Below are 14,082 nucleotides of genomic sequence, written 5' to 3'. Positions count from 1 at the left end.
AACAGCAAACCAAGATTGGCCTCTGTTGCAGTTTGATGTTAAAAATAATTTCCTTCATGATGATCTTAAGGAGGAAGTTTATATGGATCTCTCACCTGGTATTGGAACATCTCCTGAAAAATGTGTTGTATGCAGGTTACGAAAGGCTTCGTATAGTTTGAAACAATATCCTAGAGCGTGGTTTGGGAGGTTTACAAGTTCAATGAAGAAGTTTTGGTATATTCAGAGTCATTCATATCATACTTTATTTCTAAAGCGACAAAATGTTAAGCTAACTGCATTGATTATTTATGTTAATGACATGATAGTGACTGGTGCCTTCAAAAGTACCTAAGTACTGTATTTGAGATGAAAGAATTGGGTGAATTGAAGTATTTTCTTGGAATCGAGGTTGTACGATCCAAACATGATATTTTTCTGTCTCAACTGAAGTATGTACTTGATTTGTTAGATGAAACATGTATGTTAGATTGCAAACCTGTTGATACTCCGATTGAGCATAATCATCATCTGGGCTTATTTCTAGATTAAGTTCCTACTCATAAGGAATGGTATCAGAGGCTTATGGGGAGATTAATTTATTTATCTCACACTCGCCCTAACATTGCTTATGTAGTTAGTGTGGTAAGTCAGTGTATGCACTCACCTAGTAAAACTCATATGGATGCAGTAACCCATATTTTGAGGTACTTGAAGATGGTTCCTGGCAGATGCTTGATTTTCTCCAAGAATGGTCATTTGAATGTCGAATGGTATACAGATGCAAATTGGGTAGGTTTTATCACTGATTGGTGATCTACATCTAGATACTTTACGTTTGTGGGTGGTAATTTAGTTACTTGGAGAAGCAAGAAACAAAAAGTGGTAGCTAAGTCAAGTGCAGAAGCTGAGTTTCGTGGTATGTCTCATGGTGTATGTGAGTTGTGGTTGAAAAAATTGTTGAGAGATATTAGGTTTAAACTCAAGGGTGCCATGAAACTTCATTATGATAACAATGCTGCTATTGAGATTGCTCATAATTCAGTGCAACATGATCGAACAAAACATGTGGAGATTGATCGACATTTCATTAAGGAAAAATTGGATGCTGGAATTGTTATGTTTCCGTTTGTGGGATTTGAAGATCAACTTGCTGATGTTCTTACTAAGGTTGTGTCTAATAGTGTGTTTTTCAACTCACTTGATAAGTTGGACATGCGTGACATCTTTGAACCAACTTGAGGGAGAGCGTTGCAAATTATATATTAATTGAAGTATAAATAGTAGTTTATTGTCCCACAATAGTAAAGTACATATGTAATACCAATTAGGGATGGACAAATACTCATTGGTTTTGGGTAACCGCGATTACCCACCCATTTAAATTAAATGGTTACGGTTATGTGTAATCGTTTAGATAAATAAACGGTTATAGGTATAACCTTTGCCCATCCCTAATACCAATTGTAACTCCTATATCTACTCCACTTTGGAGATTAATGAATATATATGAAATTCCCAAATATTGTTATATATATTTTTGGTATTTGCCATGTTTAGTTTAATAAACTGCACTAACAATGCTTGCAATTTTCGTTTCGAATGTGCAATCTCCTCTAATTTTCCTAGCAGCCAAATAGGGAATATTTCATTTGCAGCATTGTGATTTACGTGCTTGATAGTGTCTGTTTGGTTACAATGGCTCAATATTTTTGCGCTTTTTTTTTTCTCTTTCAACTGTTACTAATTTGGTTCAGTTCCAAACTGTGAAATGCTCTACATGTAGGAAGTTCTTGTTCTCTCTCTAGTTTTACTAATCTGCTAGACAGGTTGACCTCAATTGTTTGGAGGGTTTGCGTTGCTGATGTATCGAAAAGGAAATAGTCTAGTACAAGAGGTTTTCTTATTTTGTTAAAGTCTGTTAATTCTTCAATCACTCAACTAATTTTGTCCAATCAACGAGGATTGTAAATAGAATTTTAAGTTCTGCTCTTGCAAATGACAACTTTAATACTTTAATATGATTATCTATCATCAGACTAAGCTCAAACGCTCTTTCAAAATATTATTGTATAAAAACCCCGAGGAGGTGCGATTTGTGTAACGATGCCTTTTAGCACTAGATGAGATTTGAGTTGCAAGAGAAACACTGAGAATATTTTGGTGATCACTCTTAATATTAATTAATAGGATTTTTGCGAGTGATTTGATAGGTCCATTGTATGGAATCGAAAGTCTTAATATATATATATATATATATATATATATATATATAATAATAATAATAATAGAAAGGGCGAGCCCCAATTTGGGGTCACGTATGCTGACAAAGTTTTTGGGGTCACGCAGTTAACAAAAGATTAGGATGAAATTACCCCTCAACCAACAAAATTCAAAAACAGCGCAATATAATATACCAAATCAGGGGTAATTTGGAAAATATAATATAAATGTAAGTGAGAAGAGAAAAAAGAATAAAAAAATTAAAAGGATAAGTGAAAGTGGTGTTCACGTGAAGAGGAAAGAAAAATATAATAAAAAAATTAAGAAAAATGATGAATAATGTATTCAAAACATCTTAAGATGCGCGTAATGCTGGTGATAATATGATTTAATCGGTTGTTTACTAAATATTATTTTCTTTATAAAAAAGGTCTTTGGCATACGGATAATAATGTGATTAAATTAATTGTCACATTATTGTTTTTTAACAAACGATATTATCTACACTAAAATGGGAGGGGTGTGCTTAGCCTTACAATATGATAGCAATAATGTGATTCAATCAATTGTTTATTAAATATTATTTTCTCTATTCTTAATGTAAATTATATAGAAATCGATTTTAGTATGTGAATTCAGCTGATTTAATTAGTTTATGAGGGATTTCTTCTAGCATTATCTAAAATTATTCATTTATTTCAAATATTTAACTTTATTTTTGTCAATTTACGCATATAAATACATTTAAAACATGTAAGTCACGCTTAGCACGTCGTGATTAAAAAAATACCTCATGCACGTGCATGAGGGAGCGCGTGAAGGTTAGTGTTTTATGATGCTAGTGGTTTGTATTTGTCCATATATGTCAAATGATTTTATCTTTTATGGGTGTTTTGAAAATACATAAAGAAAACGACAGCCACTAACTAAATCTAATCACTATAAGAGTTGTTGATTATTTTTTAATTATTTTGTTTTACCGACCAGGAAAAACGATTCTATTAGTTGGAATCCGAATCCTTTTTGTAAAGATTTTGAAGATCTGTGAATCGTGTATGTTAAATTTTATGCGGTCAGAAATTATTTTAAATTTTATTATTTAAAATTGAACACAAATAGTACATGACGAAAACTTACCGCATAATGTACAATAAGCAGATAAAATTCACGGATTCTCGAGATTATCACAAAGAGAATCCGAAGAAGATCATGTTGGTCCAATAAGCTTTCTTGATTTGCAGCCATTCGTCTCAAAGTAGAGTGCATGTTCTCACCACCTTTATTAGATTAATTTAAATTTTAAAATTTTAAAATTTGTATAGTTAATGGATTAAATGAAAAACTTGTTTTACGACCAAAGGGTGGTGAGTAAAATATTTTCAAGATTGTGAAAGTTCTAGCATTAACTGAAATTTAATGAGTCTAGTACGCGTGTCAACCATAAATAGAATGAAAATAAATAGCTTGCAATGTGTGCTACTACTTGAAGCTCGATGCATCATCAGGATTGTGAATTTTCATCCAGTCTCCCACGTCAAGATTACCTTTTTTTTTAACTCGTAATAAAAACGTAGAATATTTGATTAATGCATATGTACTTGAGCCATTTGAATTGTGACACACATTTGACCACGACTGCACGAGGGCTTAAGCTGCCTGGGACGAACCATGCAGATACTGCAACGTCGATAGGAGAGTGGGGACGACGAAAATTACATCACTCGAATTTCTAAAGTGGGAGACGGGATTCAGTCAAATGTACTGCACAACGGCACCATTCGAAATTTAGCATAACTTCCTGGACGGTGCAATCCGGCAGCAAAATCGCCTAATTAGATTGCATCTATATAAAGAAAAAAGTCCAGCGATGATCCCGCGCCGCGCGTGATGTTTTTTGAACCGTTGATATACAAAACTCAACATGCGAAGAGATTCTCTCATGTCATCGTTTCATTAAAAATCCGTCGTTCATGAGACTGTTACTGCATTCTTTTAACACGTGGTAAATACTCATTGGACAAAAACACTATTGAAACCAAATATCAAGTGTTAATATGCAAACTCTACATAATAATTAGTACTACAATATAGTTTTACTCTTTTTCATTTTTAAATAAGATGTCTTAAGTTCAATTCTCGTTAAAAGAAAATTTGAATCACATTATTACTAACTTAATGTATGACTAAACTCACCGCATTTCCGTTAGATTCGTTTGTTAAAGCAAAAATTGCAAACCCCACGTATATCGACGGTCAGAAACGTCGCATGAGCGACTTAATTCATGAGTTATGACATTGTTCAAACGCGTATCGCTAACAATAGAAAGAAGTGCAAAAAAAGAGAAAAAGAAAAAGGAAAAGGTCTTCACCAACCAGCAGCCCACGCGTGGAAATAACGAGTGTCTTCTAACACTGGCGTAGCAACATCGAACGGCCAATGTCCGCCTCCGCAGAATCGTTTTCCGACATTGAATTGAACAGCAGCTCACTTGACCTGTCTTGTACAATTATGTATGTCTTTACCACTTTTAATTTTTATTTATTTATTTTTAGCCCAAAAAGTCCTTTTTTTTTCTTTGTTTTTTTTGTCGAATTAGCCCAAAAGTCTTTTAAGTCCCTACCTTTTAGAAATTGTTTATTAGTCAGCCCCTTTCATTTGCTGCCTTTTCATTTCTTACGGAAAAACTGACAATCATAGAGGGAGAGGCTCAGTGCTGGAAGCTCCCTGCATTTTCCTTTCACTTGGATTTTAATTGGGTAATTTTGGGTTGATCTTGTTTTGCTTTTGATCGTTTTCTGTTAATTTTGTGAAATTATTGATTAATTTTTTGTATTGGGTTTTAGGTTTTGATGGGTTTAAGGTTTTGAGTGAGGGAAATTTTGGGATTACTTGGAGGGTTTATTGATGATGGAGAATCAGCTCGTGGGCTCAGAGATTCATGGATTCCATACAATGCAAGGTACGGACTGTGCTGTTTTTTATTTATGATCTAAGTCAAAAACTTGTAATTTTGCTCTGTTTGTATGTGTGTGTGTAATTTGGTGTATACTGGAAAGTGATTGGTTTTGGTTATTGAAGAAAGTGAATTTTTCATTGGATTATCGCTTTTCGAAAGTAATTTACATGTTCTGCGAAAGCAAGAGCTTGGAGCTTGGAATTCCACACAGAAAGTGTTATCTAGTGAATCCTGAAGCGAATTTTGCACGAATAAAAGCTATAAAGATAGTATTTTTATGTGCTAATTGTGTGTGTGTGTGTGAGAGAGAGAGAGAGAGAGAGAGAGAGAGAGAGAGAGAGAGAGAGAGAGAGAGATGCATAGGAAGTGTCGGAAAAAAAGAGAGCCTTCTTTCTCGTTTTTATTGTGGGGGATCAATGAAACAAAAGCTATAGAAAGGCTTTATCTTTATGGTTTGTGCTTTGTAAATTATGTTTGGGAGCAATCAAGTTGCTGGATGAACTTTTACAATGAAAGCTCAGGATGATTAGTGCCGAAGTCGCCAGCGTAGAAATGCCCAAGAACCATGTCACACTAGATTTTACATTTGCAATTTGCAAAGTTGTGATAATTTTATATACGCAAGATTTACGGTTCATTGGGAACTAGGAAAAGACAAGAATAGATAAAATGACAAAGATTAGATATCCAGTTCATAACGTTCAGATGGTTGGATCAGACTTTGTTTCCCTGTGTTCAATTCTTTTAGTAACTATGTGCGTCTGTTGGTTCATAAGGCAGTTCTGATTATGACAGTCCATTCTTGATCAGATTCCTTAATTTCACATGTTACTACCAGGATGTAAGTTCCCTTGCTTATTTTTCTTGTTGTGGGTTCTTGTTTCATGCACAGATTTGGATGTTCCGACTATTATGGAAGAAGCCAAATCAAGATGGCTCCGCCCAAATGAAATTCATGCAATACTTTACAATCACAAGTATTTCACCATCCACGTCAAGCCAGTGAACTTGCCCAAAAGTAAGTATCTGTTACAGTATATAGTGAGGTGATTATGTTGTGTCGTATAACTATTGTCCCTCCCCATACTTAATTCATCCTCTTCTGATTTCAGCAAACTTTTCCTTATATTGTTTACTCATGATGAAAATGCAACTTTGGTAGCAGTAACTTTTCCATATTCTCTTGAAAAGTACGTCTACAGAATATTTATGTTTTAGTTTCCTTACAAGAGTAATGCTCTCCTCGTGAGTTTTGATGAATTAATACATTTGCAAGTACAAAGGATTTGCATATGAGGTTAGGCATAGATAGGTAATAATCAGTATCATAAATTAATAATTCCTATAGTTGTAGTTCTGTCAATGATAACAGAGAAGCATGTTTCCCTTCTAGTTTTGATGAATTTTGCACACACAAAATGACTTTGACATGAGATATCTAGATCCTGAAACTGCTATGTTCCCAATCTTGGTAATTTTTGTAAATGTTACAGGTGGCACCATTGTACTGTTTGATCGGAAGATGCTTAGAAACTTCAGGAAAGATGGCCATAACTGGAAGAAGAAAAAGGATGGGAAGACAGTTAAAGAAGCTCATGAACATTTGAAAGTGAGTGTTGTATTTGCCTTTTTTTTTTCCCTATGGTGCTAGTTGTACCATCACTAGATTTATGACTTACTTAGCTCAGTGAATTGCTGGTTCTTCCCCAACATTTCTACTCGTGTTTCTGTTTTTTCGTAATTGTCATGATAACATCAAATTGTTTCTTGTCGTATGCTATGCTGGAAACTATAATTTCATGGAGAATTACACTTGTCTAACTCAATAAAAGAGATGGCCCTGCATAGTGTTGAATATCAATCTTTTAAAACAACTGCATAAAGTTGGGATTTGGATTGATTATTGAAAAGGCTGCTTCTTAGTGCTCAATGCCCAGTTTTAAATATTGCAAGTATTTTTTCAACTGCACACAATCTCATTAACCAAATTTCCAAAATTTTCATTTGTTTTAATGGTTCAGGTTGGCAATGAAGAAAGAGTTCATGTATACTATGCACATGGTGAAGATAGCCCAACCTTTGTCCGGAGGTGTTATTGGTTACTTGATAAGTATGTAATTATTACAGTTTACATGGATCCATTAGTGAATTCTATTCTTAGTACCAGTATCTCATATGAGACGACTCATATAGAGTAGTCTTACTGATGGTACTTGTTTTTTTTCTTGTTGCAGGAGTCTAGAACATATAGTACTTGTTCATTACCGTGAAACACAAGAGGTGGTTTTTTTGTAGCTCTTTTATTTTTTCAAGTTCAATACGAAGCGCCTTCAAAATTTATGTTCATTTTTAGGGCATGAATAGTCTGTTATTGCAGTCTTAGAATATCTAAGTGCACACTACTTTCTTAGTTTTGAACAATTTTCCGTTTAGGGGTTTACGATTAAGCATAGTGAGAACTTGGTAATAGCTTCACAAATAAGAGGGAGAACTTGCCCGTCTTTGGAACCAATTCTTTTTAGAAACCAACTAGAGCTTCTGACCTTATATGGGCTTGCTGTTGCTTACCATACAGGTTCAGGGTTCTCCGGTCACACCTGTGAATTCAAACTCTAGTTCTGTCTCTGACCCATCTGCTCCGTGGTTTTTATCAGAAGAACTTGATTCTGGGGCTAACAACGCATATTGTGCTGGTGAAAATGAGCTTCCAGGTGATGATGACTTATGTTATTCATTTTTTGTTTTGGAGTAGGCTCCCATTTCAGGAAACCATAACAGAATTTGGAGTGTGGTGATGTTAGAAGAAATAAATTACTTTTCATGATAACAGTCGTTTTTCCATTATTACTTGATATTTTAATGATTCTTTTCTTTGTTTAGTGAAGGTTTGCTACTTCCTATTTCTATTTTTCTTGAAAACGGATATACAGTGTGCTTAGTCTTGGGTTTTGATGATCTACAGAGCTTGGTGACAGGTTGACTGTTAATAATCATGAACAGAGGCTCCATGATATTAATACACTTGAATGGGAGGAACTTCTGGTTACAAATGATTCTAGAGAAAGTAAGTGATCAGATAACAGTTATTGCAATGGCGGAATTCAGAATGATGAAAATACTAACCATTATTCTCTCTCTCTGTCAATTCTTTGTGGTGGGGGATTTTGTGGTGCCAGAGCCAGACAACATTTCAGGCTATGACCAGCAGAATCAAGTCGTGGGAAATGGCTCCAATAGTGGTGTAAGTAGAATTACTCATAATTCTTACTTTTTTACAGACCGTTTAATCTAGTTCTTCCGCATTGACAATTTATTGTTTCTTATACACTCATGCATTTTATTATTCTTTATTTTATTATTCTTTATATCTTTGATCTGTAGTATGTGGTCGCATATTGTTTTGTTCCAGCTCATTTGGATAAACGGTTCGTCTTTGCAGGGAGCTAGCCGTTTATCAGCTGAAATTTCTTCTATTGGTAATTTAACAAATCCAACCACGGAGAGTGAAAGCATTCCGTTCAATCTTCCAGGCAGTCATGTTGAGACTGTGGGGGGTGAAGTGAATTCAAATGCCCAGAGAAGGGATTCTATTGCCAAGGAAGACAAGACAGTTTTGGATACTAATGGATTACATAGTCAAGACAGTTTTGGAAGGTGGATAAACGAGATCATGACAGACTCTCAACCTTCAGTGGAAGACCCAGTACTTGGTTCCTCACTTTCAGCTGCGCAAAATTCATTTGCTTCTCCCGCTATGGATCATCTTCAATCTTCTGTTCCTCAGCAAATATTTAACATAACTGATATTTCGCCTACATGGGCTTTTTCAAACGAAAAAACAAAGGTATCCTCTTTGCTTTAAACCCCATAGTGTACCGCTTAGCATAAATTTCAGCCTCTAATTAAGTCCTTTTGCAGATTCTAATCACTGGCTTCTTACATAAAGAGTTTTTTCATCTTGCAAAGTCAGATCTACTTTGTGTTTGTGGTGATGTATGTCTTCGTGCGGAAATTATTCAGACCGGGGTGTATCGCTGTTTTGTACCTCCACATTTGCCCAGAATAGTAAACCTTTTTATGAGTATTGATGGCCATAAACCCATCAGCCAAGTACTAAACTTTGAATATCGTGCTCCTGTTTTGAGTGATACGGTAGTTTCTTCAGAAGATAACAAGTGGGAAGAATTCCAAGTACAAATGCGGCTTGCTTATTTGCTTTTCTCCTCATCTAAGAGCCTTAACATTATATCTAATAAAGTGCCCCCGAATGCCCTGAAAGAAGCCAAGAAGTTTTCCCACAGAACCTCTCACATATCTAATAGCTGGCCATATTTGATGAAGGCAATTGAAGAGAACAAAACTCCCTTACCGCTGGCAAAGGATAGTCTGTTTGAACTAATTTTGAGGAACAGGCTAAAGGATTGGCTGTTGGAGAAAGTTGTTGAGGTCTCTAAAACTAAAGAATATGATGCTCATGGTCAAGGAGTAATCCATTTATGTGCTATTCTAGAATATACATGGGCTGTTCGCTTGTTTTCATGGTCTGGCTTGTCATTAGACTTTCGTGATAAACGTGGATGGACGGCCCTTCATTGGGCGGCATATTGTGGAAGGTATGCCATTTTTCTATTCAATATATATTTTAAAAATTTATAACCATTTGATAAATTATTGTGAAGGGTATGGTTTTATAAATTCAATTATTTGTTTTAAATTGTATTAGTCTGAAACATATCTTGTACGTCATTCACTAGTTAGATTTTCTGTGTTCCTTTGGTACTTGTATAGTAGAACTTTTCCAACTCTATCCTCTGCCCACGATAGCTTGAGCTTTATGTAGTAATTTTTATCTTCTTGATTTTGGGCGTATTTGTTTTACTTGCATCTGAAATTGTTACATGCATTCTGTGATAAGAGAGATTTTCTTAATGCTAAAACACTCGATGTGTAGGGAGAAAATGGTTGCAGTACTTTTATCTGCTGGGGCAAAGCCAAACTTGGTCACAGACCCCACGAAAGATAACCCTGGCGGATCCAATGCTGCTGATCTTGCATTCATGAAGGGCCATGATGGCTTAGCAGCTTATCTTTCAGAGCAGGCTTTGGTAGAACAATTCAAGGATATGCGCATGGCTGGAAATGCTAGTGGCTCTCTTGAAATTCGCTCAAACTATGCAGCAAACTCTGAGAACCTCAGTGAGGAAGAGCTATATCTGAAGGATACTTTGGCAGCTTATCGGACAGCTGCTGATGCAGCAGCACGAATACAGGCTGCCTTCAGGGAGAACTCACTTAAACAAAAGACTAAAGCGATTCAGTATTCCATTCCAGAGGCTGAAGCACGTGGTATTATTGCAGCACTGAAAATTCAACATGCCTTTAGAAACTATGAGGCAAAAAAGAAGATCAAAGCTGCTGCTCACATTCAATATAGGTTTCGTACTTGGAAGATGCGTCAAGAATTTCTTAGTTTGCGTCGTCAAGCTATCAAAATTCAAGTAAATCCTCTTCCCTTCTCTTCTTTCTGGCATAGTTGAAATGTCAATATAGCTGGTATGAACCACACAGGGACATAAGACCAAATCCTTTTGGAAGATCAAATTTAAATAGGAAAGATTTAGACATCTATGATTGGTCAAATTGCAACCTTGTTTGGTTTTCGGTAACTTTAACTTGGGTTGTTAGACATGACTAGGGCATGGAAATTGCAACTGGATTTGCGTTACCATTGTATTATTAACTCTTAAGAGTACAGGAAAAACCGGTTAATTGAACTGGCATTGTATGCAGGCTGCTTTTCGGGGCTTCCAAGTGCGGAGGCAGTACCGTAAAGTTCTCTGGTCAGTTGGAGTGCTTGAGAAAGCTGTTTTGAGATGGCGCTTCAAAAGAAGAGGGCTTCGTGGGCTTAAGGTGGCCCCAGCTGAAGTCAGTGCAGATCAGAATCCGGAAAGTGATACTGAAGAAGACTTCTACAGGGCCAGCCGGAAACAAGCTGAAGAGCGTATTGAAAGATCTGTTGTACGTGTTCAGGCCATGTTCCGCTCAAAGAAAGCACAACAAGAATATAGTAGGATGAAGATGGCCCACAATGAAGCTACGGTGAGTGATCTGGTTTGGACCTTCTTTCAGTGTTACATTACAATTCTGCAGATACATAAACCAATCAATTCTTTTTATCTTCCGCAGCTGGAATTTGATGATTTTCTTGATCCTGATGCAATCATGGATAATTGAAGAAACTTAGGTGGTCCGGACGGGCAATTGATAACATTTGAGGGGTTGTGCTCTCTCTCTTGTGTAGCCTGTACATCTTGTAAATGCCTAGAACAATTAGTTATATGCTTTAGACCCTTTCAGACCGTTTTTAGGATTGTTGGGAAGGTCTTTCAGTGTTGTATGATCAGGAGCCGGTCCAAATACGTTGCTTCTCGGCTTTTAACGTCATTGTGAACGTTATGAGCACCAGATCTTCCATATAAATTCAGTGTTTTTAAGCTTCTTCCGGGCACAACATTTTGACATGGTTCCAGATGTCCTCGTATCCGAAAGATGGTTTTCTTCGTTTGCTTGTTTAGTTTTTATGCAAGTGATATTAGTTCTTTAAGATCTCGGTTGATAGGAATAAATGCACTAAACCACTTTAGCTATAAGCCGCAAACCATATGCATCCGTTATAACCCGTCAACGACCATGAGGCAGAGTTGACAATCTGTAAATATTTATTGCTTCTGCAATCTAGTTACCAATACAGAGTACGGAAACTAACACATCTATCCAGAACACAAAATAGTAATTGAAACGAGGGCACGCTAGGTTCCGAAGCAAAAACTTGCTATCTAAGATAACATATCCACTTTACATGAGCACCGATGCATAAATAGCCAACGTCAATTCAACCGGAGAGCATTAGTGGCAGGAAAGCCACTGTGTCCATCGCTTGTGGCATAGTTGCTTGCCCATTCATCCCTATTTTATGTATTGTGAAAGCCACTTGAAGCCTTCACCGTACCCCATCTTGCGGACAATGCTGCACATGAACACCTCAAGCGGGCGGACATTGGAATCGGTAAGATTGACCTTCCCCTTGCCTGTGGTGAAGTTAGTCAGGCCCAAATGGTAACGCAGCTCATCCTCTGATGCAGCATAAGGTATGTCGATCTTGTTTCCCAAAATAAGAAACGGGACAGTTGCCAGTGACTCGTCGGAGAGTAGAGCATCAAGCTCCTTCTTTGACTCTGCAAATCTCTCCTTGTCGTAAGCATCAACCAGGTAGACCACAGAATCCACCTAAACAATCAAACGATTGTAAAACATCTATGAATATATGCCCATCACATAAAGCAAAATCTTGATCTAATCCCCGATGTGAAATTATTGTCCTAGGTTCGACACTCACAAGTCACCCTTTACACCTAAAATCAATCGAATAATAAATAAACAATCAATTGGCATTATAATAAGCAGAAGAACCAAACTCTTGACTCCAACCCCGCACCTACAACTACAACTTCAAGCGACTAGGAATAAAATCACACGGAATCCACTGAATTTCACACCCATGGATGCAACAACAAAACCGCGGCGTTGCTTAAATATTCATTCGGTCACTAGCAAGGTTAAAAACCATCATTCAAAACTCCAATGGGGCTTCAACCCATTGCATATAAGCACACACAAATACCATACCATCCGCACGTATATGCATTTTTCATATTTTTTTGGGTTTAGGATCGAACATCTACAACATGCAACCACGATTTCGAAAAATAAATCAGATCAGACACTAAATTAGCATACCAAAAGTAAAGGAAGTGAAATTTGAACAAATAATTGAAGTAAAATTTCAACCTTGGCGTAATAGTCCTTCCAAACTCTGCGAGCGACCTGATGCCCTCCCAAATCAAAGGCCTTGAACTTAATCTTCCCAATACTCAGCTCCTCCGACGTCGGATGCTGCGTCGGTTGGTGCTGAACTAATCTCTGCAACCACCAAATCATAAACCCTAATTTCTTCAATCCAAAATTCAACAACAATAATTTGAAATTAGCAATAAAAGAATTCAAATAAATCAAAACCTCGTCTTTGAGCATGTGAAGCAAGGTGGTCTTTCCGGCATTATCGAGCCCTAAGAACAAGATCTTGGCCTCCTTCTGCCATAGCCCAAGCGACGCCAGAACTCCATAGAACCAATCCACCAGAAACATGATTTCTTCTCTTCTCTTTTAATCGGAGCAGAAATTCAAATCACTGAGATTTTCAATTTTCGAGTGATACAAAAATTTAATCGAGATTTTCCCAAAAAAGTGACGGAAAATCCTAATTTTCTGTTTTGGTTGGCATTTTCAAAGATTTTCCGGGAAAACTATGGATTTATATGGCACTGTCAGAGTGCGTAAGCTGAACTGGGGTGTGACTGCTTTGGTAGGTAAGCGGAAGGGGTTTGGTGACGGACGGTGGTGACGTGGAGCCGGTGGATAGGACGGGTGACTGGGAAATGCCGGTTTAGGGAGTGCGGATCCTACGTGGAAAGTTGTTATTGGATGGTACGCGTCATTAGGTTGTGTGTCCTCGTGTGCCACCATCGATTTGGATATTGGTAGACAGGTAGGGTGGTAATTATCCACTATAACGCAAAGCACCAAATCATCACTTGTTATGTCTTTATTCGAATTTTTCAAAGGAACGTATCATTTTCCGGAGGATCTCGGGATTTGCATAATTGTAACCAATCATCGTATATCGCACGATCAGTTTTCGCTAGTTATTACTTATATTTAATTTTAAATTTTAAATTTTAAATTTAAAATGATTTTTGATTGCACGATATACGATGAATGATCACGATCACGGAATCATCGGAATCCTCAGGAAGAGAATCCGATGAGGATCATTTTCCATTTTTAAATGACGAGTTTCACATCA

At 36.8% G+C, this 14,082-nt stretch overlaps 2 protein-coding genes across 2 annotated transcripts; one reads left to right on the top strand and one right to left on the bottom strand.

Moving 5' to 3' along the window:
• Positions 1-4,634: 4,634 nt before the first annotated feature.
• Positions 4,635-11,658, top strand: LOC103431936 (calmodulin-binding transcription activator 5). Its single transcript, XM_029095405.2, has 14 exons — positions 4,635-4,959; positions 5,047-5,162; positions 6,052-6,177; positions 6,653-6,768; positions 7,181-7,269; positions 7,394-7,439; positions 7,735-7,870; positions 8,122-8,223; positions 8,336-8,400; positions 8,599-9,003; positions 9,078-9,772; positions 10,111-10,657; positions 10,950-11,258; positions 11,346-11,658. Exons 2-14 carry the CDS (start codon positions 5,108-5,110, stop codon positions 11,391-11,393), a joined length of 2,739 nt encoding a protein of 912 aa, XP_028951238.2. The 5' UTR covers positions 4,635-4,959; positions 5,047-5,107; the 3' UTR covers positions 11,394-11,658.
• Positions 11,659-11,860: 202 nt separating this feature from the next.
• LOC103431935 (small COPII coat GTPase SAR1A) lies at positions 11,861-13,575 on the bottom strand. Its single transcript, XM_008370112.4, has 3 exons — positions 13,236-13,575; positions 13,008-13,139; positions 11,861-12,446 (listed from the first exon to the last, which is right to left on the bottom strand). The coding sequence occupies exons 1-3, from the start codon at positions 13,362-13,364 to the stop codon at positions 12,126-12,128; spliced, it is 582 nt and encodes a 193-aa protein (XP_008368334.1). The 5' UTR covers positions 13,365-13,575; the 3' UTR covers positions 11,861-12,125.
• Positions 13,576-14,082: the final 507 nt, after the last annotated feature.

This window comes from Malus domestica, chromosome 16 (genome assembly GCF_042453785.1).
Source record: "Malus domestica chromosome 16, GDT2T_hap1".
NCBI lineage: Eukaryota > Viridiplantae > Streptophyta > Magnoliopsida > Rosales > Rosaceae > Malus > Malus domestica.
Note: the sequence above shows the minus strand (reverse complement) of the source record. Positions and strands in the feature narration are given on the sequence as shown.